The 25,477-nt window shown below is 42.3% G+C and overlaps 1 protein-coding gene across 4 annotated transcripts; it reads left to right on the forward strand.

Moving 5' to 3' along the window:
• Positions 1-1,136: 1,136 nt before the first annotated feature.
• On the forward strand, positions 1,137-20,966 carry UBASH3A (ubiquitin associated and SH3 domain containing A). Of its 4 annotated transcripts, none has more exons than XM_062602447.1 (14): positions 1,141-1,350; positions 3,554-3,607; positions 4,432-4,618; positions 6,260-6,458; positions 7,146-7,315; positions 8,199-8,407; positions 9,248-9,374; positions 11,337-11,445; positions 12,731-12,853; positions 13,395-13,487; positions 14,564-14,708; positions 17,450-17,556; positions 18,036-18,142; positions 19,418-20,966. In XM_062602447.1, exons 1-14 carry the CDS (start codon positions 1,238-1,240, stop codon positions 19,553-19,555), a joined length of 1,881 nt encoding a protein of 626 aa, XP_062458431.1. In that variant the 5' UTR covers positions 1,141-1,237; the 3' UTR covers positions 19,556-20,966. The 4 variants fall into 4 exon arrangements, with proteins under 4 accessions (XP_062458433.1, XP_062458434.1, XP_062458431.1 ...); XM_062602448.1 differs by having other exon boundaries at positions 9,248-9,359; XM_062602449.1 differs by lacking the exons at positions 18,036-18,142; positions 19,418-20,966 and adding an exon at positions 17,897-18,017 and having other exon boundaries at positions 1,137-1,350.
• Positions 20,967-25,477: the final 4,511 nt, after the last annotated feature.

Raw genomic sequence — 25,477 nt, forward strand, 5'->3', positions numbered from 1 at the left:
AATAAAAGTGTATGCTCAGCTTCATAAAGTGCTCAAAATAAGTAAAAATTTAGCTGTTTGGCGGTTTTGGTTTGTTTTTCTAAGAAGACAAATTGAAGACAGAGGGGCGGGTGGAAGGAAGAAGGAGGATGAGAGATGAAGCAAAAGGCCATGATAATTTAAGTGAAATGAGGCTCCTGAGAGAACAGGGAAGAAATGAAGGTTTTCCATGCCAAAACACAGTTGCAATGAGAGAAGCTCTTCAGTCCCTTTGCTGTGCACAGTGGAAACTGGCACTTCCAAAAGAAAGGCTGCCACATCATGATCCTGTTAACTGTTCACATTCAGGCCATGACATCAAGAGTACATCATCTCTTATGCCACTCTTTCGGCAGCCTTCCCTGGAAAGGGGAAACACAGGGGGACATAAGAAAAAGTATAAAAACAAAAGCAGACCAGCAGTTCAGGTGAGCCTTTCAGTCTACAGGGTGAGGTGTCCTGTCCTTCCCAGAGAGCTGTGGTACCTGCAATGAGGACAGCCCAAGCCAGAGAAAATTGTCTCCAACCATTTCACCTGCTCTGGCCACTCTGGAAACACTGGGTTCCAGACAGTACAGGTGTACAAAGGCTCTCGCTGTGGACCTGGTACCAATGGAAAGGACAGGTCACCCTGCTGTCACCATGAGCTGCCACAAGCCTAGTCTCAGGGCGTGATGTCTTGATGGGACATTGGCTTTGACCTTGAACAGTTGGCTGGCTCATCGCCTATGCCTGAAAAGACCAAAGCAGGAGCTATGTAGAATAGGGAAGGGAAGACATGAAAATCGAGCCCCAAAGGATAGAATGTGCCCTACAGACTAACTTCTTACATGTTTCAGGACATCCCTGCTCACCTCCCCCGTGCTGCAGTAGCAGGCAGATTTCCCAGTTTTCAGAAGACTATTTAAAATGCAAGGCTAGAAGATTCTGTCTCAGAGCTGTCAGTCCACCCTGTGGTGTTTGCCTTTGGACTACTAGTCTTCTGCTGGGGTGGATGGGAAACTCCTGAAGATAGTTTGATTTTTTAGCCACCCTGAAACAAAACTTCAGAGACGCAGATACTACGAAAACAGGATGTCAGCTTTTGTCAGAGAAGATCACAGGAGGTTTGAGGGTTTTTGTATTTTAGTTGCCTCTTTCTCTCTCATTTTCTTATTCCCTCCCATCCTCCTCCCATCTTACAATTTCTTATCACACAGTCAGGAGAAGTGTGGAGGAGATGGCGGTGGCTGAGACACAGCTGTACGCAAAGGTGTCCAACAAGCACAGGAGCAGAAGCACCTCTGTACTCCTTGAGTCTCTCCTTGCCAAAGGATTCCCAGCTCATATTGCGTGAGTAATGTGTTTGGCTGCTTTGCACAGTTAAAGGTATTTAAAATAAGAGGTATTTCTCATAAGATCCTGGTAGCTGGCAGCTTGCTTTTTTTCATCAAGAGAGCATGCTGCAACCTGGGGTGGTGTCCCTATACAGGGATCAGACCTGTCTTGCTTTTAATTTCTTGTAAAACAGTGTGTATTGCTTATATTGCTAAGAAAATCCACCCTGCTTTGTATCCATTTTTATAAATATCATGTATATGTGAAAATTCATGTCCTTCCACATCTTCAGGTTGAGAGGATCCACAATGAGTTAAAAAGTTGAAGTCTGTAGTTTGCTCTTGAGATATATCGTGTTTCATTTTTTCTGCTTCTCACTGTTGTTATAAGGGAGTTAAATGAGGATTTAACTTCTACTCAAAGTTTTTTCAGGCCTGGCAGAGACCTCCTACTGGGTTTTGTCACTGGGAACTGTTTTAAAACAGTAAACTTTCCTTAAAAAGATGCCACATAAGTCCGTCAAGTTTTTTTCCCATCTTGAATCAGGATCTTGTTCCAAAAGTGTTTTGTACCTGGAAAATATAATAGTAAAGAATAAGGCACTATTCTTGGTAACCACGGGCAGGTAAGAGATTAACTGGTGGCAGTTAACCAAGCTAATGAAAAAGAAATATGGCAGTCACTCCTCCCCCAGACATCATTCTAGCTGCAGAAGGAAGTTCTGGGGAGGATTTTCCAGCTTCTGAAGGACAAATATGGACACTTTAGTTCAAATTGTTCAAAAAACAGATATTTATATGTCAAAGAACCCCTCATAAAAGTATTTTAGAAAGCAGACCAATATCTCTCCCTTCGGACTGAAAATTAAGCAAGTTGAAAAGGCTCCATTCATAAATGTTGGGATGCTTTTTTAGGAATAGCTGTGTTTAGCGCCTCAACTTTAGACACAATGTGCACAGTTTACAAGGAAACTGTGGGTCCCTTGTTCCAGGTTATGCACAGTGGAATTTCAGCTGAGAACATAGCTCATCATTTCTCTGGTAATGCTGTAAGTTTGGCCACCCCAAAGTAATGGCTAGATTTCAATTTTTTTTGTCCTGTATATAATGTTCTTCAAATCCCCTTCTAAACACTTTCTGCTGTTTCTAAGATGGCTTTGTGCTTCCCAGATCGAAATCAAGAAGCAGTGGCAGAAGTACTATGCAAATCGACATAAAATGACAAAATGTCCAAAAGCACTTTATTTTTAATATATTCATTTTTATTGACTTTAAGACCTTCAAAATGTTGATCGTGTTTTTATAAAACCTCTTAGCTGTCTGTATAGCTCCAGGATTGACCCGTAAATGGAAGTACTGAAAAGCTGTTCTTTTGTTAATTTCTAGCCTGAGGAAAAAGAGGTTGGATGGAACTATTACAAAACCTCTCATAATGTAGAATCAGCAGGCCAAAGTAACGTTTCCCCAACCTCTCATAATGTAGAATCAGCAGGCCAAAGTAACGTTTCCCCAAAGAATAAAGACCAAATATGTGATGGACAAGCTAAGCATCTGATCAACAAAATGGGCCTTCCCTGGTGCTTACACAGAACTGAATGTGTGTCAGCAAATTCTGCTTTAGGGAAGAAACAGCTCATCCTCTCAGTAAATACACTAGTTTTAATAGAGATTTTCAAAGGCTTATCCCTACTATATACTATATTTTCAGAATTTATTCTGTGCATCATCTTTTGATATTCACTGCTCATCTTGGAAGCATAGAATGTATAGTCACAGGATAATAATCTCCTGACTCTAAGGGCTCACTCCAACCTGTCCATGTCCTTCTTATGTGGGGAACCCAAAGCTGAATGCAGAGCTCCAAGTGGAGTCTCACCAGAGTGGAGGAGGTGGGGAGATTCACCTGCCTCAGACTTGGTTTACCCAACCCTAAGGAAATCCTTATGGTCAGTAGGGCTGTGGAGGAAACACCTCCAGAATACACAGGATGATATCCTGTGAGGAGGACAGGCTACCAGTCTTCAAAGAATTAAAGACTTACTGTGGAAAATACTGTTTGGAGGGCTTCAAGAACATTAATATTTGCCAGGCATTACCTACGTGTTAGAGGTCCTGCCTGTGCTGGAAAATAAGCTTGGTGATGACAGCATGTCCATGCTTTAATTTCTAGGATTTTTCTTTCTATCATTCTGAGGAATCCATTTTGGTTTCTATTTTAGTCAAAAAGCCTTGGCTGCTACTGGACAAAAGACAGTAGAAGAGGCTGCAAAATGGTAAGTACCTGTGATTTCTACTAAGTGTTTTTGCGTTAAACCTGGCTGAAAACCCTTCTTCATGTGCTGATTCTGTCACTGAATATGAAGTTATCTGCCACAAAAAAAAACCTGTCTTTTGTTGTAGACTTTCTTCCCCACCTCTGTTTGGTTGCTTTTTTCTTTTTTTTTGTATGTGAAAAGCCAGAGGACACGTTTGAGTATGGCGTGTTCTTCCCCAGTATTCTTTTGTTCTGGATGCTACCATGCTTTTCAAGAACCACTCCCAATCCAACAGCCACAAAGCCAAACATACAGCATAGGAAAAGCAAGGTGAAGGATATAATTACATGGGATATAAGTTTCTGATCTTTGCTTGTGCATTTTCTGATTTGTTTGCCTTTATCAGGGCTGAATAAGAAGACTTGCTCTTCTTGAGTGTTTTTAATATCTTCAGTTAGCTTTTATTTTCTCATTCTTAAATATTTTCTACATGTTGTTTTTTTTCCCCTCCAGTCCTCTGTTTCCAATCATGAAAAAGATGAAAAATAACTCAAAACCCCTAAAAAAGTCATTTTTTTGTTGTCTTCCATTTTCAGACGTTGAAAGAATTGAAAGCACATCATAAAATGTAAAGTACACAAAAATTAGCAGAAAAAAAATCTCCATTGCCTAGTACTTCAGAGAGAAAATTTGTAATGAGTTTTTATTTTAGCTTTTCATTTGTAAGAAAACAACAACTTTGTATTTCCTTTTTCTGGTCTCTGCTATGGATGCCTTCAACCACAGGAAACAAGAGTAGGCAGTGCACACACTTATCCTCTGTGACATGCTCTTGATTTCAGGTTGCACTCTCACTGCAATGATCCCTCTTTGGAGGACCCAATCCCCCAGGAGTATGCTCTTTACCTGTGCCCCACTGGCTGCTTGAATAACTACCTGCTAGAGTTTTGGAAGGAGAGCAAACGCCAGTGTGGGAAAAACAGAGCCCATGAGGTTTTTCCACACATCACTCTCTGCGATTTCTTCACGGTAAGGCACAAAATGTGTGCAAGTATCACATATAAGTTACCGATGGAACTGGACCGCCTGCCATTGTCTTACACCAGAACTTCTCCTCGGAGATCAAACTGACATGACCCGTGCCTGCTTAATATTTGAATGCTCAGACCCTGTGTTAGGCACCAGGGGCTTTCTTCCCACCACCCACTTTAGTTACCCACCTTAGGCCTTGGTGTACCTAAACACTGAATGCTGATGCCAGTGGGATGCTTCAGGGTAGCTGAGTGATTCATGTCTAGCATCCACCTAGAGCAACCCTTTGCAGTCCAGTCTACACATTGTCCTGCCAGCATACAGCTATCGGCTGGCTTTGGGGACCATGCCCATTGCTGCATCAACCTAGGATGTTAAACCTTCATGGCCAGGGCAGGAGTGTCTGCCTTCAGCCAGATGTGAAATAGTGACAGCATTATCAGAGGATGTAGACAACTATGGTATTATGCCTATGAGAATCTCAGGGAAACTCCTGCTTTCCCCAGAGAGCCCCAACCAGAAGGTCACTGCTACGGTGGTGTGTCCCAGATTTTACCCTTTCTATTGAAGCTTGGATGTTCTGAAAAAGAGAGAAGCAGAGTGCACAGGGGTGGAAGGAGCAAGGGGAGCCAGAGTGTAGTCCAACAGAGCCACTTTGTCAATAATTTGACATGGAAGTTTGGCTCCTGAGTTGGACTCCTGGAAGGCTGTTTTCTGGTTCTAGAGATGCTACTGTTCTCCTAAGTGCCCTTCTGATTGCTGGAGAACCCCTACAGAACTTCCCAGCAAAACTGCTTCTGCATAGGTGAATGTGCTTATTATCAAAGGCCAGCAAGGAGTTATTGCCCTGGAAAAACTCTGGAGCCACCTGGAATCCAGGTTTCACATATTGATGGTGCAGGAGATGAACATCAGCTGCAGCAGAGATGCACTGAAACAGAGAGCAGTGCCTCCACACTTGCACTTGCTTGACCCAGTGTAATGACTAAATGGAGCAAATAGCTCTATGGAGGAGAATGAAGCAGCCCAGAAATGGAGCATTGTTAACATTCCTGTCTTGGGCTGCATGGTACAAATTCCTTATTTGTCTCTGTGCTTCATAAATTACTTAATTGCCATATTTTTTGTGGAAGCACGGTTCTGTACAATCTAATTTGCTGTGATTAGAGCATTAAGGATCATAATGACAAAGATGCCTTATGAATTTTGCTAGGTATGTTGCTCAGCATCTGAGATCTTGAAGCTTTAGTAGGAACAATGTGAGCTAAAGGACTGTAGGACAACAATAACACAATTTCTTACTTAGAACTGAAATGGAAAATCATGATCCCAGCCTATTTTCAGACAGGCTACTGAACACCTGTCAGATGGTAAAATCTTTTGGTTCTGTCCTACCCTGGCTAGACACGTTTCCTCGTAGAAGGCTCCATCTCCTATTGTAGCACCAGGATACTGTGTGCTGATCAAATTGTTCAGAATTACTAATTTCAATACCAGGAATTTCAGGCAAGTTCTTAGTTGTGTGTCTTTCTCAGGAAGTCTAATGCGTGCACTGTTTTCTGGTACTACTGTAAAACACAGGCTACGATATGGCTGTTGAGCCCGTGGATAAAGCATGCTCCTCATATTTTCTTTCAGTGTGAAGACCAGAAAGTGGAATTATTGTATGACACCTTAAAGAGAGTCGGTGAAAGCTTTTCACTACGGTTTCCACCATCCGTTTCCTTATTATTACATTCATCCACCAGTTACCTTGGCTTCTTCATTGATGACAAACATGCAGATATCCTCAAAGAGTTTGCTCAGGCATTCTCCTCAGAAGCTTCAGCTGTGGCAGGTAGGACAAACATTGGTGGGAAAATGAGTGAGTCATAGCACAAATGCTTAGGCATGGTACTGAAAACATCTCCCATGTCTCTCTGGAAGCTCAGCTGGTGTTTTACTGCCAGAAAGCACCCTTTCCTCATGCAGATTTGAAAACAACATGGCTAGGGGAACATGGTTCAGACTTCAAAGACACAGTGTTTTTGTCTAGAAGCTGAAATGGTTGGCAGTGTAACTTGATAAGCCATCCAACAGGATATCCAAAATGGGCAGGGATATAATACTCCCTGTTCCCAGACTGGTGGCCAGACTGCATCCCTGAGAAACAGGTTCTAATCCCCACTCTAGTGACATCCAAAGGACCCTGTATCACCAATGTAGACTGAGGAGACACAGCCCCAGCATAGCTTCATCTGGGAGAAACAAGTTCAAGACATTTCAGACATGGAGAGGAATTCAAGCCCTGCTCATCTTTTTTTCCTGGTTGAAGCCAGGGAGCAAATCCAGTCCTGATTTGTGAATTATATTGGCTTGATCGAAACCATGATGTTCTGCAAAACCATTATTCATCAAATCTGTGACCTACTCTACTACTAATTACTATGGTATTTCCTGCATCATGCAAAGCATGCAGGACAAAACAAGAAGAGCTTTAAATGACCTTTGCTTCTATGCTGTGAAGTGATTGTTTCATTCCTAGATTGCCATGTGAAGCCCTGCCTCAAGCAGCTCCACCTTACCTTGTCTCACAAGTTTTATCCTCACCATCAGAAGACTTTGGAACAATTGGCCAAATGCATTAACCCAGAGGAGACCTGCCAGTGGGTAGCTGCACTTTACTCACGGGACATGCGTTTTGTGCATTACCAGGTACCATCATCAGACTTACTTGATTTCCTGAGCCTGTGGTCACCATGACTTTTTTCATGAAGAAAATCTGTGCATGCACAGTTCAGCATTTAAAAAAAAATGGTTGTTTCAAGTACCTCTTAGGGTTGAAAAACTGTACTCACAAATCAGTAGAAGATACCTTTATGGTGGGCTGCTTGACCTGAATGTCAGCAAGGTCTACTTCCAAACTCTAGCAGAAAAAAATAATCTTACTATCACACAAGAAATTAAAAGAGACAGGAAATGATGATCCTTGAGTATTTGCTAGGATTTGTCAGGTCACAGCTTTGCAGTTAAAGTGCATTCAGCAAAATTAGTTTTCTTGATTGTTTCAGCCATGACAAAAACTCAGATTAAGTATCAGTGAGCAGGGCACAGCTCTTGCTGCTGATTTTCTGCTTAACAGACTCTTGGTGATTTTTTGCTTAACAGACTCTTAGTTCAAACTAGTCAACATTTTTCCAGTTTTAATTTCTAAAATTAAGTTATGGAATGATCAACATTTTTTAGTCAGTATATTGCAAGTCTCGCATTGGATTTTGGTCACACTCAGGAGAGCTGCAAGTAATCACAAAAATAGCTGATAACAGTTTTGCTATGTTTGCTCTCAAATAGTCTGTACCAGTTACAGGAAAAAAAGTGTTTTTATGAAAACCAAGTGCCTATTTTTACACATACTGCAAATGTGGTAGTGTCTTCCTTTTTCTCTGCCCAAGTGCCATTAAAAAGCACATTGTAGAGTAGAAAACAGTACTGATTGCTATGTCCAGCAGAGATTTGGACAAGCATCCCCTGAACTGCTGTGGCTGGGGCAGCAGCAGGCTCTGGGCATCAGCCTGACCCTGCCGTGTGTTTCACCCAGACACTGAGGGCCCTCTTCCAGTATAAGCCCCAGAACATCGATGAACTCATGATCAGTGCTGGAGACTTCATCTATGTTGACCCGACGGAGCAGTCTGACGTGAGCAAAGGCTGGGTGATCGGGACCTCACATCGGACAGGCTGCAGGGGTTTTCTTCCTGAAAACTACACTGAGAGGGCCAACGAGTCGGACACGTGGGTTAAGCACAGGTAAATTGGGGCTTTGCTTTACATCAGCTGCTTTTGCTGCTAGGGAGCTGTGGCAGTCTTCCTCCTAACCATGAGCGGTGGGGTGCTAGGAGGGAGCTGAAGGCAGCATTGGCAGAGCAGAATGGGGTCCTGGGGGTCTGGGTGGGGTGCTGAGGCTTCTGAAAGACAAGAGATAGGACACACACCCACAGACACCCGGAGTTCATTTGTTAAGATGCCCAAGGGGTGACCCCTATTTGCTCTTGAACAATCTGAATATCCTAATGAATTTTAAAACTCCATGCTGTGCTGGGCAGGCTGAGCCTCCAGCCTGGCTCACTGCTTCCTTTGTTTTTTTTCATTTCAAGAGCTTGGAAAGTCAACTGGAAATGAAACCACAAAAAGGTTACTCCACCACCTTGAGCCTACCCTTGTCTTGTTGACTCGCTCTTTATCAGCAGGCATCTACCTAGCTTCCTGTACTTTGCAGCTGTCAGCACAGCTGATGCTATTTGTAGATTAGAGCTGGTTTTTCTAGGGAGCGAGGTCTAGGTGTACTTCTTGCTGAGTCTTCAGAGACAGAGGGAAGGCAACCAGGTAGTATTTCTTGCTTGAAGATCACACTTCAGCAGAGCTGCATCCAATACATGCCATCAGTTCATAGAATTTAACCTCATTTTTACTGGGTTTATTCTAAATCAAGAGCAAAGTGATGAAGTGGGTTGCAAAAAATATTGAATGAAACAAGAATCCTGACTTACATGTGCCCGTAGACAAAATCATTACTTAAAAATCCCTTCTATTTGTGTGTGTGTGTCCGTATGTTTGTGTGTGTGCGCGTTGCTTCTGTTTCTTCTACAGGGAATATGTTTTTGTAACAGCTTCAAGACTCTTCACTCAAACTGAAAATGAAACTAATGTAAAGACAAATGGAGAAGTCCAAAGTCCTAGTATGTTAAGGAGCGTAACCAAGGTACTTTCTCTTCAGGTAACTGGGTTTTTTCCATTTCTTATCTTTGCCATGTGCTTCTGTAGGTATGCTATTAATTAAAAGCATTTAGTAAATTTAATAATATCTTCCCTGTTCTTCCTCACATTTTCATGTTATGCTGTAATGCACATATACATATATCCACACATTCATACGCTCTTATGGTATGTTACAATAGTTCACAAATATTTTGAAATGCATAAGATTTATATTACTCTTGCCTTCTTTCATAAAGCTATTTTCCTTTGTGTCCTAATAGCATAATGCATGAGTTCTCTACTCAGGTTTCTTTGTGCACAAGCCTTACTGGGTAAGCTGTGCAAAGGTCTGGCAACAAGTCTGACAAGTGAGACATAGCCACAACCTCCCCTGAGTCCCATATAGTTTATAGCAGAGTAACTAAAATGGAATTATGCTGATTGTTCATTGTTACTTTTATGGCCAAATTCTATGCATGTCACCTTGGTGGCTTACATAGTCCCAGATCTTAGCACATTTAAATCTTTCAGCTTCTTTTCTATTTTTAGATACATAGTTAATGCAAATAACTGCATAGAACTGCAGCAAGAGAGCAACTAGCTGGAAGGGATAGCAGCACTGATGGGATTGCATCTTTGTCCCAGTTTCAAAATCAACATGCATCATTTTTTTTCACAGGTTTTCCACTTGCCTTTTGGTAGGAAGAACAAAACAAATGAGGATTTTTATTTTACCTGCAGCACATTTGCACCTGCATTGCCTTATTTGCTCTGTCAGGGTTGCTAAGATGGTCCTTTCTGAAACACTGACATGCTGCAGAAACCCCTTTGGGCTTGTTGGCCCCATGGCCTCTCTTCTCACTGTGCTGGGGGATAACCCTGCATTCATTTGTGTTAACATAAGAGAAACGTGAGGGCACCCTGAAGGGACTTCCATCCTGGGGCGTCCCAGGATGCTGTGTGTAAGACAGTAAGACAGAAACTTCCACATGACTCACTCATCCTTCCACAGACTATTGACTGCTCTTGGCCTTTCTTATCTAGCTCAAATCTGTGGCAGAGCCACTGCTTGGGCTGAGGAACATGTTTTGCAACGTGAACACCTCCAGTCTAGAGTTTCTCTGGCCTCTGGGTTCCTCACAAGCAGAAGAGCAAAACCACAAAATCTTAGTTTTAAACTCTGATCTTGTGGCAGTTGATTTCTGTTTCATGGCAGAAATGCAATAGTGTTTAGCAGAATACACGAGTATAAATTTCATACCACTTCTTAAGAATTCCCTTCCCTGCAACTGTAGATACACATCACTAAACTCAGTGCGGCAGCAGTAACGCTGCAATGGGTTACTGTTGAAAAAGATTTAAAGCCTTTGACCCATGCCTCTTTATCTTCTCATCTGTATTTAACGTGCATTGTATACTAACCCCAAACTACTTAGAACTTCTTTGTAATTACATACAGTCTGAGTTAAAAAGTGGCCTCAGAAGATATCTGGGTTCACTGTTGACTTGGCCACACAGGTATGAAAATGTACAAGCAGCATTTCATTTGCAAAAGAAGGACAAGCTTAGTGCTAGTCCTGGTGTAGAGAAGAGCATTATCACTTAAATCTTAGCTAGTTGCCCTCTTTTGTTTATATCAGCTATATATTGTATATTAAAATTATAATTCCTTCACATACTGGAATTAAAAAATCTTTTATCAGCACTACCTTTCATTACTGTAAACCCAGAGTTAAAACCTAATCTGTATCCCATGAAGGTCAGGAATCTTTCATTTGCCTTCAGTGGGGAGCCAGCCAGGCTTATTGCCTATCTTTAGCACAACATCAACTGTAGCAGCTCCTTTCTCTCCTCCTCTTCACTTGTTACAAACCTCCCAGGACAGGTCTGCTCTTCCTTCCTCTGTCAGACAGTATCCAGGAATCCAGACTTTTCATGCATATTATATATAATATCTTAATGAAAAACCCTTTTTACACAGATGTCTCAGAATGCCACCCTGCGGAGAGGCTTGCTGGTGATGCGCCATGGGGAAAGAGTTGATCAGGTCTTTGGCAAATCTTGGCTTCAACAGTGCTTAACTGCAGATGGTGCGTAAGATGATAGGAGGATCTTAGCAAATCAGAACCAATTAACGCTGGTGATGGATGCAAAAGACTCCATCTCCTACATGTAAATGTAGACACTGAGCAAATGAGCGAGCAACATTGCAAATCAGACACAGTAGCTTTGACCAGCATGGAACCAGTTCATAATGTCCTCAAGTCCTTCATGTTTATGTTGCATAAACTCTGCAGAACAAGCAAAGCTCTTGCGATACTGACGGATGTCTGTCCAACACAGGATCTCTACTGCTCATTACACAAGGTGGTGGTTGTCAGACCCCTCCCAGTCAGAACCATGGTCTGTTGATCAGAGTCACTGTATAACACTAGTCAAACCTGGGGAAAAAAAGCAAGAGCAAACAATGGTGGAAATGTCAGCACTGATCTAAATTAAAAACTGGATTTCTAGACCCCCTCTCAAAAAAAAAAAACAAACAAACAAAAAAAAAATTTGAGATGAAGAAAGCTGACCCAGAGCAGGGAAATATGTGTCAAGAGGGAAGAGGGGAACAAGAAGGTGGGAGTTCAGAAGGGAGAGTTTTGTGCTGAAGGACTCCTTCATTATGCTGGAGATCTCCTACGTTAAGTGTGTGAAATTCACAGTGGATATTAAGGTAGTACCTTCTGGCTGCATATCCAGTTCATTGGTTTCATATTTCTTTGGTGGGAATGCTGATTTTCATGATATTGGCAATGGTAGAAAAATATCAATGTGGAGTAGATTTTTGTTTCATTTGAGCACCACAAAGCTGGATTATCACAAATTCCTGTCCCATCTCTTCTCCCCTATATTTGCTCTTTCAGAGCTTGCCAAAGAGGTGCTGTTTTGTTAGGACAGGTGATTTCCCAAGCCAGTGTTGTGACCTTAAAACATGACGGTAATAGCAGTGACTGGGGTTTTTTTTTCAAACGTGAGATACACTATTTGTAGTACTAAAATAAACCTGTAGGCATCTGAGTTCAGGCACTGCCCCATGATCCCCCAAACTAAGTGAGTGCAGACCACAGTCTGGCCCCAGTGGACAGGCAGCATGGGTCCTTGAGGTGGAGGGAAGAGAGATTAGTTCCTTGGGCAGATGCTCTTCATCACTTGCCCTCGGCCAGGGAATGGGCTTTGACCTGTTCCATTTACCAGTCAAGACATCACTCTGCGCTGAGTTTTCAGAACCAGCCATCCAACTATTCAGAAGAAACAAAGCCGTTGTAATAAAATGCCACCTGAGGCTGCTGCCTCCCTTGCGGCACAGTAAAATGTCTCACTTCATTTCAGGAAAATACTACAGAGCAGATCTGAACTTCCCTTCAACCCTGCCAAAGCGGAAAGACAGCATGAAGCATTTTGAATATGATCCTCCTTTGTCTTGCTGTGGTATTTTCCAGTCAAGGCTTATAGGTAAGCTGGATAATACCCTACTGCAAATGTACAGGATTTGGAAGCAGGCTTTCATTATCTGCAAAAGCTCATACTGGCTTTGTAGTAGAAAAAGCTCCTAGAAGCACTGATTGCTTGTCTTTGAGACCCATTCTACCAGTTCCTGGTAAAGAAAATTAGTCTGACCCAATTCACTCACCCGACGAAGCTGTTTCTGCTCCCTGAGCAATTGTGCCTACTGCAACAATGCAAGTCTGCTGCAGATGCTTGTCTCTGATTCAGATATATGTGGACAAGCAAATGTCTAAGTAACTGCTGCATGGAGATTGAGTGAATCTTCAGCAATTACCTCTCCAACACTCATTTTAAACTTGCTGCTGCCACCAGAATGAGCTTTTTAGTGGGCTCAGTAGGCCAGTAGTGTGAAAAAAATTACTGTCAATGTATTCCATGTCAATGAAACTGAAAAAATCCAAACTGTTTTCTGCAGAGAGCATTTTGTGGTAGTTTCTCATTTGTCATGATTTGTAAAAGAGCAACTCGCTTTGCTGTTCCCAACCAGGAGAAGCTCTGCTGGACCAGGAGGTGACAGTCAGCTACGTGTACTCATCACCTGCGCTCCGCTGCATACAGACAGCTCAACACATACTGCAGGGTAAGGTAGCGAAAGCAGCCGGGTGCTTTTGCCACAGTGAAAATGTCTTTGTCAGACTTCTGTGAAGTCTCTGAGATGAGCAACTAAGAACCTGTACTGCTTTGTGGTTATTTGTTGTTATATTAAAGCAAGGAAGACAAGGTGGGTTTGTCTCGCTGGTAATACAGGCAGTAATAAACCTGCTGCCATGTGTATGGTCTGCAGAGTATTAACTCTAGTCCTCACTATTTAAAAAGGAATCTAATTTTATATGAAATAGAGGCGTTTCACATCAGGATGAATTCAACATTAGTACCTGCTCACCTGATCACCACTGCCACCTTTTTCATATAGTGTTCTGAGCCAAAAAGCAGATGTTTCCAGTACTCTGAAGGGTATCTATGTGAATCAGGGAAGACAGCTTTCTTCTGAAAGCATTTGTATTTGCAAGCCAAACTATTTTCATTCCTTTGTATTGCAGAACCTCTTTCCTTCTCTTTCTTCCCCTTCCTCTCTTCTTTTTTCCTCTTCTGTCCCCTCCGACACATCTGTCAGGTTCACAGCTCATTACTATGTTTTCATCAGAATTATGATAGGAGTGTATTTCTTCTGGGAACTAGAAGAAACAAAGTTCTTCTCAGTAACCTCTCTTGAGAATAATCAAAAAAAGAACGTGTCTTTTGATCAGAGGATTCCATTTTGAGAGCTGTAGGACAATGTAGTGCCCCACCAAGGACAGCTGAGCAAAATGCTACATAAAAATCACAAAAATATTTCCCATCTGAAGTTTATTCAGACTGTAACATTACTGGGGCATTTTCTTCTGTTCTCTTCTGTACCTTGCAGATCATCACAAGAGAGCTCCGGTAATAAAAATAATACCGATGGTTGTGATGGTAATGTAATAATTTGTAGTGTCTTAACATTAGTCAGACAATGTAATGGTCGCTTCATTTAATCAACATCACCCTCTTTTGTTTGAAAATAATTCATTTACATTGATGAAAGTATTATAGCAAACAAGGCAGAATGTTTAGCCTGAGTGTAACACTTGAGTGTACCTTCCTCTTGTTAGGTAACATTTCTTGTTCTTGCAGGGCTTAAATTAGATCAAAAAGTCAAAATCAGGGTGGAACCAGGACTGTTTGAATGGACCAAGTGGGAAGCAAGCAGAGTAATTCCTAGCTTCATGACTGTGACAGAACTGGTAGAAGCATCTTACAAAATAGATGCAAGTTACAGGTAATTGCTCCATATGTAACTGTTAAAGTATTTTATTTTTTCCCAAGTTGTCTCCTCATCTTTTTATAAACAATTATGAACATTGCAAAAGCTGGGTGATTCTGGTCAAGCCTGATTCTGATTCAAGCCTGCATGATCTGCTCCTAAAGTAAGATGCTATCAGCTGTCTTGTAACACGAATCAGCTTTGCTGCTCTGACGCACAGTTGACAGCGTGCGTGTACGTAGCGCCTGGGTGCACCTGCACACACAAAACTTGCGGTAAGACCAGCCCTGCTGTGGTGTTGCCTTCAGATCTGCTGGCTCAGGCCCACGTTGTGTCATGCACAGGCATAGCTGTGTTACAGGCATTAGTGTCAGGTACCAGGAGTCTTGTTTTTACCTTTGGCTCATGTGAAGCACGCTTTAGGAACGTGAAGAATAACCTCTTGGGTAGATAACATGCTGGTGCTCAGCAACGGGGAAATGTGACTTTAGAAAAGGTTAGTAAGCTCTTTGCCGAGGGTCTGCAGGGCAGCAGCAAGAGGTCTGTCCCATAGCAGAGGGTGGCACAGCCTGGGAGAAGGCTGAGGCCTGAAATGTCTCTGGTTTGTGTCACTGAAGCAATGGACACAAGAGGAAGGGAAAGCAAGGGGCCAACCCTGCGCAGATCTACGCAGGGACTGTGGAGAGGGAGGTGAGCCTAACAGAAACCATCCATCCTTCTGGTTTTGGGGGCAGATAGGATAACAGCTTTTCACTATAATTGATGTTTGTGCCAGATTTGGTCAGGGAGGGGGCTTGGTTTGGTTTGAGTTGCTCAAAGATTAATACTCTGCTTAGCAAGGACTTTTTGGAGCTTTCACAATCTGGGGAGGGTGGGTGATGCCTTTTCTGAGCGCTTGCAAACCACAGCAGGGCAGGAAATGATAAACCTCCAATTCAATCTAGCTTCTCATCTTGCTCACAAACCAGGCTGCTCTGTGTTCACAGTGCACAGGCAGACCCAGGAAATTACTGAGTTAACAAACCCCAGGGTCTCTGGGGTTTCCTACATGTACAAGAAAGAGGGAAAGGAAACATGTTGTCTTACTGCATTTCTGCATTATGAAGCATAATGAAGCAAGTGTCTTCATTTGAAATTGCATGAAGGAATAAAATCCTTCATTTTCTTGGACCATAGTGTGTTCTGGTGTGTTTTACTACCAGGAGACTGGTTTTCCTATTTTTTTCAGTACAGACTCACTTGCCTTGGGAGAAAGTGTGCAAATGTGGAGCAGTGGGAAGTTCAGAGGGGAAGCTCTGAAGCAATGCTAACCACAGGGTTTAGACCCCCTCATAACTCCCTGGAATCTAGCAGGCTAGTTATGAGTACCCCAATCTAGATTGTCCAGCCTAGCCAGGCTTAATATTAGCTATGATTAGCAACCCAGCATGAGCTTTTCACATGCTCTTACCACCTACTTTCTATTACTGCCATTTGTGCTGACATAATGTACTGAGGACTCACCTGTGAAAATACACTGCCATACCATTCCTTACTACAACATATTAATCTAATCTCACTCCTGCCTATTCACTGAATAAGCAGACAATCAAATCAGGGTGAGGGGGGCAGTTGTTTGTAGAAAAGAATTAGCACGCTGTATTGTATCACAGTGTACGGCTGACTGCCAGCTGTAGCAATGAATGCTTCCCATTCCCAGAGAAGACAGATTAAGTGGACAATTTGAAAAATACAAAGTGACTTTGGTGAAGTTTTATTCTGTTGCTGAGAAGCACTGATTTAATCATCATCAAAGAGAGGAGCCTGTTGAGAGACAGCAAATAGCTGCTCCTGCTGCCCACTTTGCCTGACCCGCATCTCTGAGAAGGCTGTCAGAGCCTCCAATCATTGGGAATTCACTGTTCCCAGCTGCCTACCCTTAGCATCACTGGCCACTGCACATCAGGGCTATGCAGGCTCTTCCCTGCTGCTGCCAGGCTGGGGCAGGGTGAGTGGCATCCATCAGCCCAAGCCCTACTGGTCCTGTGTGGCTGTCCCAATTCGAAGCAGTTTGAAGCTCTGGCTCCTTCTTTTTGGGGAAAAGATTCTGTGCATGAAGAGCTCCAGTGTATAAAAGGAAGAAGAATGCCTGGTCTCACTAGCAGTGCTCAGATACTTAGGAGTGGTGCATTGTAATGTCCCTAGAAACACTTTCTTTCACTCTAGGAGTGAAAATCTTTACTCTCCATTTGTCCAGCTAATGTAGATACGCCTCACTTGTTGTTGTTGATTTCATTTGCTTTGTTTATTAAGGGGACTAACACTGAGACACCACATATTGAAAGCATTCACATCATCAGTGTCTTGCCTTGGATTGAACTTGGTCAGGATTGCTAGAGCTGTGGCTCTGTAAGTCTGCAGTCTGTAGCTGGGCTATAGTGGTCCTTGCTGACAGAGCTGCTCAAAGCTCACCTCTTTTTAGGCATGAATCCTACCTTAAGTAATGTTCGCTGTAATCTACAAGTTTCATTAAAGCATGGGTTTCCCTGCATCTGGTGCTTTATGAGCTGTGAGATTTAGCCATAAGATTTGATGGAAATTGATGTGGGGGAAAGCTAATGCTCCGTGAAAGATGAGGTAGCAGTGTATCAGCCAAGTCAGTAGATAAACCTGTATCTATTTAACCAAGTGCCTTTTCTCCAGTGTAGTCATTCAATAGTGTTAACAGTGTCCAAGTGTTTATCTAGATTAACATATATTTGTGATTTTAATGTCAGGGGTAACTTCCCACTCTCTTCACTGGTGCCATCGGAAAGTTATGAAGAGTATGTAAGCAGAAGCTCTGCGGTTATAAAACAGATCATCACTGCCTGCCCCAGCAAAGGTAAAGGTTTCAGGTCTTTATATATTCTATCAGGCACTTCAGCAACAGGACCTGGCAGAGATTTGCCAACAGAAACACATTTAACACGAGTTGTTGGTCCTGCACAAAGCTTAAGGTGGAGACTTTGTCCTGGGCTACACTAAGTTAAAATACATGCAATTTATGGGATAGAAATTAAAAAGTAAAATTAAAAGACAGATGAGTACTAAATTGCAAAAGTATACTCTCTACTTGGTCTTGCTACATCAGGATGCAGCTCTGCATAAGATAATATACTTTTGTGGAAAGCTTTTTTTTTTTTTCTTTTCCTCTTTTCCTTGCAATTTCTTTCTCTCACCAGCTGGCATGACTGCAACACAGCAGAATTTTTCTGACCAGGACAATGCACCCTGCCACATTATCAAAAAGATCTAAAAGTTGATGGGTAACCCGTCAGTGCTGCAGCTCCCTTACTACTTTGTTTTTTCCTGGTGTATCAGGTGTCATCCTCATTGTGGGCCATGGCTCTTCCTTGGCATCTTTCACTCGACCTCTGATAGGGCTCCCCACCAGAGACAGCAAAGACTTTGCCCAGGTGGTACGAAAGGTAAGAAGACTTTTTTTACAGTAAGAAGCTTTCTTTTTGTTTTACTATACTTTTAAAAAGGAGCCTTCTTACGCAGTGAGACATGACTGTAGCTGCATGCCAGTACCAATGACATTAGCTTTCTCATTACAAACGGAATCTCATGTAGTTTTGGCAAAACACTGTAGGCCCGGAGAAGGATTTTCTCCTGGTAAACAGTATGCAACTAGTAGCTAAGACTTTGTAGAAGGTTTTCACCCAACTCCACTGGAAAGTCAATGCCAGGTAACACCTACAGACCTCCCATATGAAGACAGGCTAAGATAGTTGGGGCCGTTCAGCCTGGAGAAGAGAAGGCTGTGTGGAGACCTCATAGCAGCCTTCCAGTATCTGAAGGGGGCCTATAGGGATACTGGGGAGGGACTCTTCATCAGGATAGTGACAAAGGGTAATAGGTTCAAACTTAAACAGGGGAAGTTCAGGTTAGATATAAGGAAGAAGTTCTTTACTGTGAGGGTGGTGAGGCACTGGAATGGGGCAGTGTTCAAGGCCAGCTTTCACAGAGCCTTGAGCAACATGGTCTAGTGTGAGGTGTCTCTTCCCATGGCAGGGGGGTTGGAACTTGATGATCTTAAGGTCTTTTCCAACCCTAACCGTTCTATGATTCTATGAGGCACATTTGGAAACCTCTCCATTTGGAGCTAGCCTCTTTTCTTTAGAAGTGGGGCTAAGAGCCCACCCTCTCCTCCCCAGGATGCTGTGAGCGTAATCTGCAGCTATGTTCAGTGAAGCCACTCTTTAAGAAACTGTTTTTCAAGTCACTGCAATCTCACAACTTTCACACTCAGCTACAGAACAGAGAAGGGGTTTTTGCCAGCTTCACTGGTGGGGCCTATGCTTGAGACTTGGTTGCCAAGGTTTTTTGTTTACTCTGTTCGTGTATTATCACCCGTGACAGAATTCTTCACCCCAGTTTTCCTTACCACATGCCCTAGTATGACCAACCAGAGAATTCAGTCTTTAGATATATTTTTACTACTGCAGTCAAAGCATAAGAAAGCATGAATATATTCTGAGTATCAAACACAAGTATGAATGTGCAGTGATGACTCAAGTTCAGCTTTCACCTCACAGGCCTTCACTCTGTTTTTTAGTTCTTCTCAAAAGTGACAAAATGTCCTGGTGTCTCCCCCCCGTAGAACAATCTCAGGGTCTGATCGCTTCTGTAGCAAAGTCCCCTCTTTCTTGTCAAAACGATAACCCTGCTAGTAATTCTGCTGGTAACTTCTTTCCTAGATCCCTTCACTGGGCATGTGTTTCTGTGAAGAGCTGACAGAGGAGAACAGGTGGCAGATGGTCAACCCACCAGTGACGACATTAACCCATGGAGCAAACGCAGCATTTAACTGGAGAAATGCTATTGTGGAAGATTAGAATGCAGGCTCTGCCTGTGCTGTTGTCAAAAAGAAGCCAAAGACAGGTTATGGTTCAGCACAGTACAGTCATTCCTCCAGAACTTACAGAGGGTGGGAAATACCCTCCCTGAGTTGTCAAAGCACAGAAAAACACTTCCAAGTTTGGTGCCTGAATTCTGTTTTTATTTCAGTGGCCGAGAAGAAGGAACCCAGTAACTGGCATGCAAGTGAGAAATAACTTTTCTGATGGTGAAGAGAGTACCTTTTAACACTTTCTGAGAATACCAACATTTAATAAATATGGAACTGCCTGTTTATAAATTCTACTGCTGAAGGCACTAAACATAGACAATATTGCATTTTCCAAGACCAAAATTCATCCAGTAAGAATTGGGTTTTTTTAAGGCACTTGGATATTTTCAGACAATCAGAGAAACTGGGACTGAAAAAAGTAATTTCCTACCTGAAGAGGAGACTGAGACCAGCTCTACCTAAAGCCACTGGGTTTCCTGTTCCCTCCATCAGTTCCGTGAGAGCAAACACCACGCTATTTACCTCTCCCACAAGAGGGCCCATTTTTTATCACAACTGCTCCTCATTCAGTGATTCTTGAGTGAGCTGTATTGCAGAAGGGACTAAATGATTCTTTTTTGAAGAAAACTGATTGCTTTAGTGTTGCTGGAACAAAAAAAAAAAGACTCCTTGAGTTATTGTACTGGTGGCAAAACTGTGATGTGGGCAACTCTAACTGCTGAACACTTCCTGAGATGGCACTCGCAGGACAGCAGCTTTCATTTCTGCTGTTCTGTGCCAAATTGCATAAATGATGCAAAATAATTGCAAAACAATTGCAAAATGTCTCTGTAGCTCTTCTTTTGGAGATTTGTTTAATTAAGGGAACGTAGACCTGCATAAACAGGAACATACCTTCCTTCAGACTCTTTTCTTTTCTAGTTATCTCTCAGATAATTACCTCTGGGAAAGTGCAAGTGTTTCTTTCAATGAAAGGAAAAAATGGAGGTTTCTCTTTCTCTCTTAACGTGACTAAAAATGTTTTCAATTTCACTCTTCATCTCCCTGCTCCTTCTTGACATATCTCTGCATGCATGCTGTTAGCCATCAGGCCATCCAACATTCAGGCTTTGGGACTGAGTGGTGTCTGACAAGCACCAGTGTCTGTGGGTGTGGAGATTTCCTATCTCGATCTTGCACCTGAAATGATTCATTTTGACTTTCTTGCTCTGGTGATTTCCTCAAGCTCTTCCTTTTCTGACAGTGCTCTCATTTTAAAGTGAAAATCAAATGCCTCAGGGCAAAGACAGAAGCTCTTTACCTAGCAAGGGAGGGCATTGGACTGCATCTCTGCTTGCAGCTCAAGCGCATGAGATGGGTAGCTATTGATGCAACCCTGGAAAAACATGAAACCCCAAGTACCATAACAACCGCCTCTTTCTCCAGAGGAGCAGGAGGCCCCCTCAGTGCTGAGAAGACTGGCTTGGTTACTTTTTGACACCTCACCCCAGCACACACTTGCTGTCAGCTCTGAAGGGCTGGTATGGTGAGGGACTGTTTTGAGCTGAGCCCTCAAGGCAGTGGCAAGGCTCCTCTGTGGTCTTCAGGGAGGGCTCTGAGGCAGAAGTCTAGCTGAGAAAGGGCCATACGGTACATGAAAATCAGCACAAAGGGGAAGAGCAAGGTGGTGAGGGAGGGAGCAACATCTCAGTCTTATGCTTAGCCGTGCTAAAGGCAACCAGCAAGGGTCTCCCATCACACCACTTGCTCTCTCAGGCTGGCCTCAGCCCCAACCACAGGAGAAAGTCCGACTAGTTGATGAAAAGCAGCCCCTCTGAGCACCCTCTTTCATCACTAAGGAGCCTGTGCAAGTGGAAAGGCAGGGGAAAATGGGGACAGCAGGGTAATGGGGATGGCACGGGGCAAGGACCTGGCCTAGGGCATGGCACATCTCTTCTCAGTCCTGGGAGGTTCGAGCTCAATGCCTGCAGAGGAGTCACAGTGCTCCCATGGGGTCTTCCTCTCTATGAAAGCTGTGGCTTTTGGCACAGTTTTCTCTGATTTCATGAAGCAATCTCAAGCCACAGGACAGGTGTCACCTGGGAGGCTGTCACCCCAGACTGAAACCCCGATGTGAGAAATGGTCCCAGCTTTGACAAGGGCTTGGGGGTGAACACAGGTTTACTTCTAAAAAGCACTTTGTAGGATCAGAGCTGAAATGATGTCTTTAACATACAAAGGTTCTTAATTGTAAAAATTTAGTGCTTAGGAGAGAGAGAGAATTCCTAATGTGCTGTGTTCATAATATGAAACTATTTGCTGAACACATGTCCTTGGAAGCTTCAAAGTTGGTTTTTCAGTTAGCAAAAGACATATGAAATTCTTTTCCAGTTTCTTGATTTTACTTTTTTTTAATGCAACTTCAAAAAATAGATGTTGCTTTACTATACCGCAATTTTCTTTAATTGGATCTATTTCACTACAAACTTATGTACTTCAATAAATGCTTTTAGTACCACTTAGATAATCTGAGTGTTTTGTTTATATCTTAAAACCTGAAAATATAAATTCCTTTGATAAAGACCTACAGAGAAGTTAATCTATGGGGACACCTTGTGGGAAAACACGACCTCAGATTTAAGTGACTGTGTGGTTGAAAGGTGGGTCAGGTGGGTCAGAGAAGCAAGCTTTATGTATTATTTATTTTTTCAAACACAAACACTTCTTCCATACACTTTGAAAGGATAGTAACATAGAAATGTCTGATACTGCTTGGCACTACTTTTAGGCAGAACTGCTTGGAGAGACAAGTTCAGTTCTTCTCAAAAGCAAGATAAAAAAAAATGTTACAAACATTTTGTTCATGATTTTTCCAAAGCTTTTTTCTTGTGCCAGTGTTGACTTGTGCAATTCAGCTCAGAGCAGCAGTTAATTCTGTTCCTTCTGTGCAAGTTTAAATCCTCAACTGGGGACTAAATCAGTTGAGTGTATTTTTGATTGTCTCCTGAGAGCTTTGTTATTGAAATGCTCCCAAACAAAAGGATTTTTCTTGTTATTGATTAAAAAAAATGTTATTTTTATTATCTATAAGACTGCAAGAAGCTGTTTACTGTGAGTTCAGAAGAATGTATGGATCTGGTCTTGATCTTCTAGTGCTTTCTTCAATGCATGATTAAAAATTAAAATTTTCAAGCCTCTTTGAATTTGAGAACAGCATGAAAGATTTGAACAAATAAAAGACTGTGCTACAAGGAATAGGAAGGAGTTAGTGAATAATTGAATTTTATAATACAGTGTTTGGTGGAGATCACAAAAGGTCTGGAGGGCACTTTGGGGCTCTTGACTCATAACACCTAGTGAGAAGACAAACTGCAAAACCTCTATATGGGATCTCCCTGAGCTTCCTGGGTTTTCTGTGATGATACTTTCTTAGTGTGAGATCTTGACAACCCTGAGTGCCTCATTTAGCTGCAATGAATTCTTGTGACCAGCTTTTATATCAAGTGTGGAAAAGGCCTCATCTCTGGGGAAGAAGCAGCTCTGGAAGTCACATACAATTGAGTTTCCTGATGATTTTCTAAGACATGTGGAGCATAGATACTCTCAGCATCTTTTTTTTTTATACACAGCTTCATACCTGAGAGATGATTACTGACTCTTAACCTCAGACTCATAATGACTTACGTGTCATTGATGTACCCAAGGACAGGTTGGACCTTGGGGGCTTTGAGCAACGTGGTCTAGTGGAAAATGGCAGGGGGGGGTGGATGAGATGATCTTTAAAGGTCCCATCCAACCCAAAGAATTCTATGATTCTATGATTTAAAGGTAAAAAGCTGGACACCTAAATCAATATTAGATTGTTGTGGTTTAAGCTCAGTCTTAAATCACACAGTCGCTCTCTCACTCCCCCCCTTTCCTTCCCCCGCTCATGGAGGGATGGGGAGGAGAATCGAAAGAATGTAACTCCCATGGGTTGAGATAAGAACAGTCCAGTAACTCAATAACACAAACAGCTACTGCTACCACCAATAATGATAATGATAAGGGAAATAACAAGGGAAGAGAATACAACTGCTCACTACCCACCAACTGATACTCAGCCCGACCAAGCAGTGCACTTGCCCTTCCAGGTAACTGCCCTCAGTTCTACATCCTGGGCATAACGTGGTATGGAATACCTCTTTGGCTAGTTTGGGTCAGGTGTCCTGTCTCTGCTTCCTCCTGGCTTCCCCTCCTCCCTGGCAGAGCATGAGACTCAGAAAGTCCTTGGTCAGACTAAACATTTGAGCAGCAACTAAAAACATCGGTGTTATCAGCGCTGCTCCCAGGCTGAAAGTCAAAAACGCAGCACTGCACCAGCTACTAAGAAGGAGAAAAGATGACTGCTACTACTGAACCCAGGACATAGATGCATAGGTTAAAATAGCCTAATATTTTTAAAGAATGCTTCACCAACTTTGGAATAAGTAATTTGTACATAAGAGTGATAATCTAAGGTTGAAAACCTGGAAGGAAAGCTTCATTTTTTTTTAGTCTATTTAGGAAGAGGTCTGAAAAAATGACTGCTGCAGTACCATCTAAAGAGGTCTTCGTTCATTACTGAAAAATTAAGAGGCAGAAGGATGAGAGAGGCTAGCATACCTTTGTTTTGGAGAAAACTCCAGGAACAAACTCACCAACAAAGTTTTCAAGCTGACAAGCAGGTATTCTTTATTGCGGCGCCAGGAGACACAGGGGGTAGCTCCTCCCAACACGTGTCCCCGTATTGCTACACAAGCTGGCCTTATATAGCCACTGGGCATACATACATATTCATGAGGCTACGTATGGATTACATCGTTTTCCAGAATGTTCCCTGCATGCGTACAAAAATGTGGTGGTGGTCTCTGAGGGTCGTTGACTTCTCCCAACAATCTTCATCACTTCTGGCAGCCTTCAAAACACTAGATGTTTATACCAGCTTAATTGGTTTGTTAACACCACAGACACATCATCCTGTCCTTCTGCTTATCAATTAGTTTAACTGCAGCCCTGGACACCTGCCATTCCCAGATACTCCTTATCCTTACGTCCTGTTCTTTTAGCCTTTTTTTCTTAAACTCAGTTTGTACTAAAGTCATAAGGGCCTAAAACTATGTCAACTATAATGATTTATCTTGTACAAGAATTCTCGGTATGTTCTCTAGCTGCACTCTATTTTTTTTCTGCAAATGATGCATCTCAGTTATTTTCCATTGCTACTGTTACAAAGCCATCAAACCTAACATTGCTTAAAACTGATTCCAAAGGTTTATATATTTCATTTTGTAATTTTGTGCTCCGCTTGTCTCACCTTCATGCAACAAGTTTGGGCAGGGGTTCCTCCCTCTTCAATTTACAAATGAAGGAACTACTATTAACTAGTTTCCAAATGATCCTCAAGGTATTTCTTGGAAAAGATAGTGAAATTAAATGTCTCTTCCAACAAAAGGACTGGTAGTCTCCAAAAGGAGCACTCTGTAACATGTTAGAGACTTCCAGATGTCCTTAGTTTTCTGTGATTGTATTACAGACAGGATGCTGCTTTTTCTTTCTTTTTTTTTTTTTTTTGCAGATATACCACTGGAGGTCACTCATGTACTAATAAACAGTACAGTGCTGCATGGAAAAGGTAATATAAATTACCCAAGAATGAACACAACGTGACCCAAAGATTACTTTTAAATGTGAGCTGGGAAATACGTTGTGTGGATATTTCTCAGTACAGTGAAATATATTGAAACTATCAAACAAACTAATTGGTTTTAGATTTTTAGAAAAAGACAAAACCTACCAACATGAGCAAGCCAAGTTTGCTTTGATCTAGCTACAGTAATAATGGAAACGCAGCATTTAAGAGGAAGAGAGAAACACCTCTCAAAATCCTCACTGAAGTCACATCAGTGTG

Source organism: Pezoporus occidentalis, unplaced genomic scaffold, assembly GCF_034315485.1.
Source record: "Pezoporus occidentalis ecotype Australia unplaced genomic scaffold, CSIRO_AGI_Poc_V1 ctg77, whole genome shotgun sequence".
Classification (NCBI taxonomy): Eukaryota; Metazoa; Chordata; class Aves; order Psittaciformes; family Psittacidae; genus Pezoporus; species Pezoporus occidentalis.

Excerpts from the sequence above, each read along its gene's own strand:
- UBASH3A (XM_062602447.1), top strand. The coding sequence starts at position 1,238 with ATGGCGGTGGCTGAGACACAGCTGTACGCAAAGGTGTCCAACAAGCAC. Across the intron at positions 4,619-6,259 it reads CTCTCTGCGATTTCTTCACG|TGTGAAGACCAGAAAGTGGA; the intron begins GTAAGGCACAAA and ends ATTTTCTTTCAG. Across the intron at positions 8,408-9,247 it reads GACACGTGGGTTAAGCACAG|GGAATATGTTTTTGTAACAG; the intron begins GTAAATTGGGGC and ends TTTCTTCTACAG.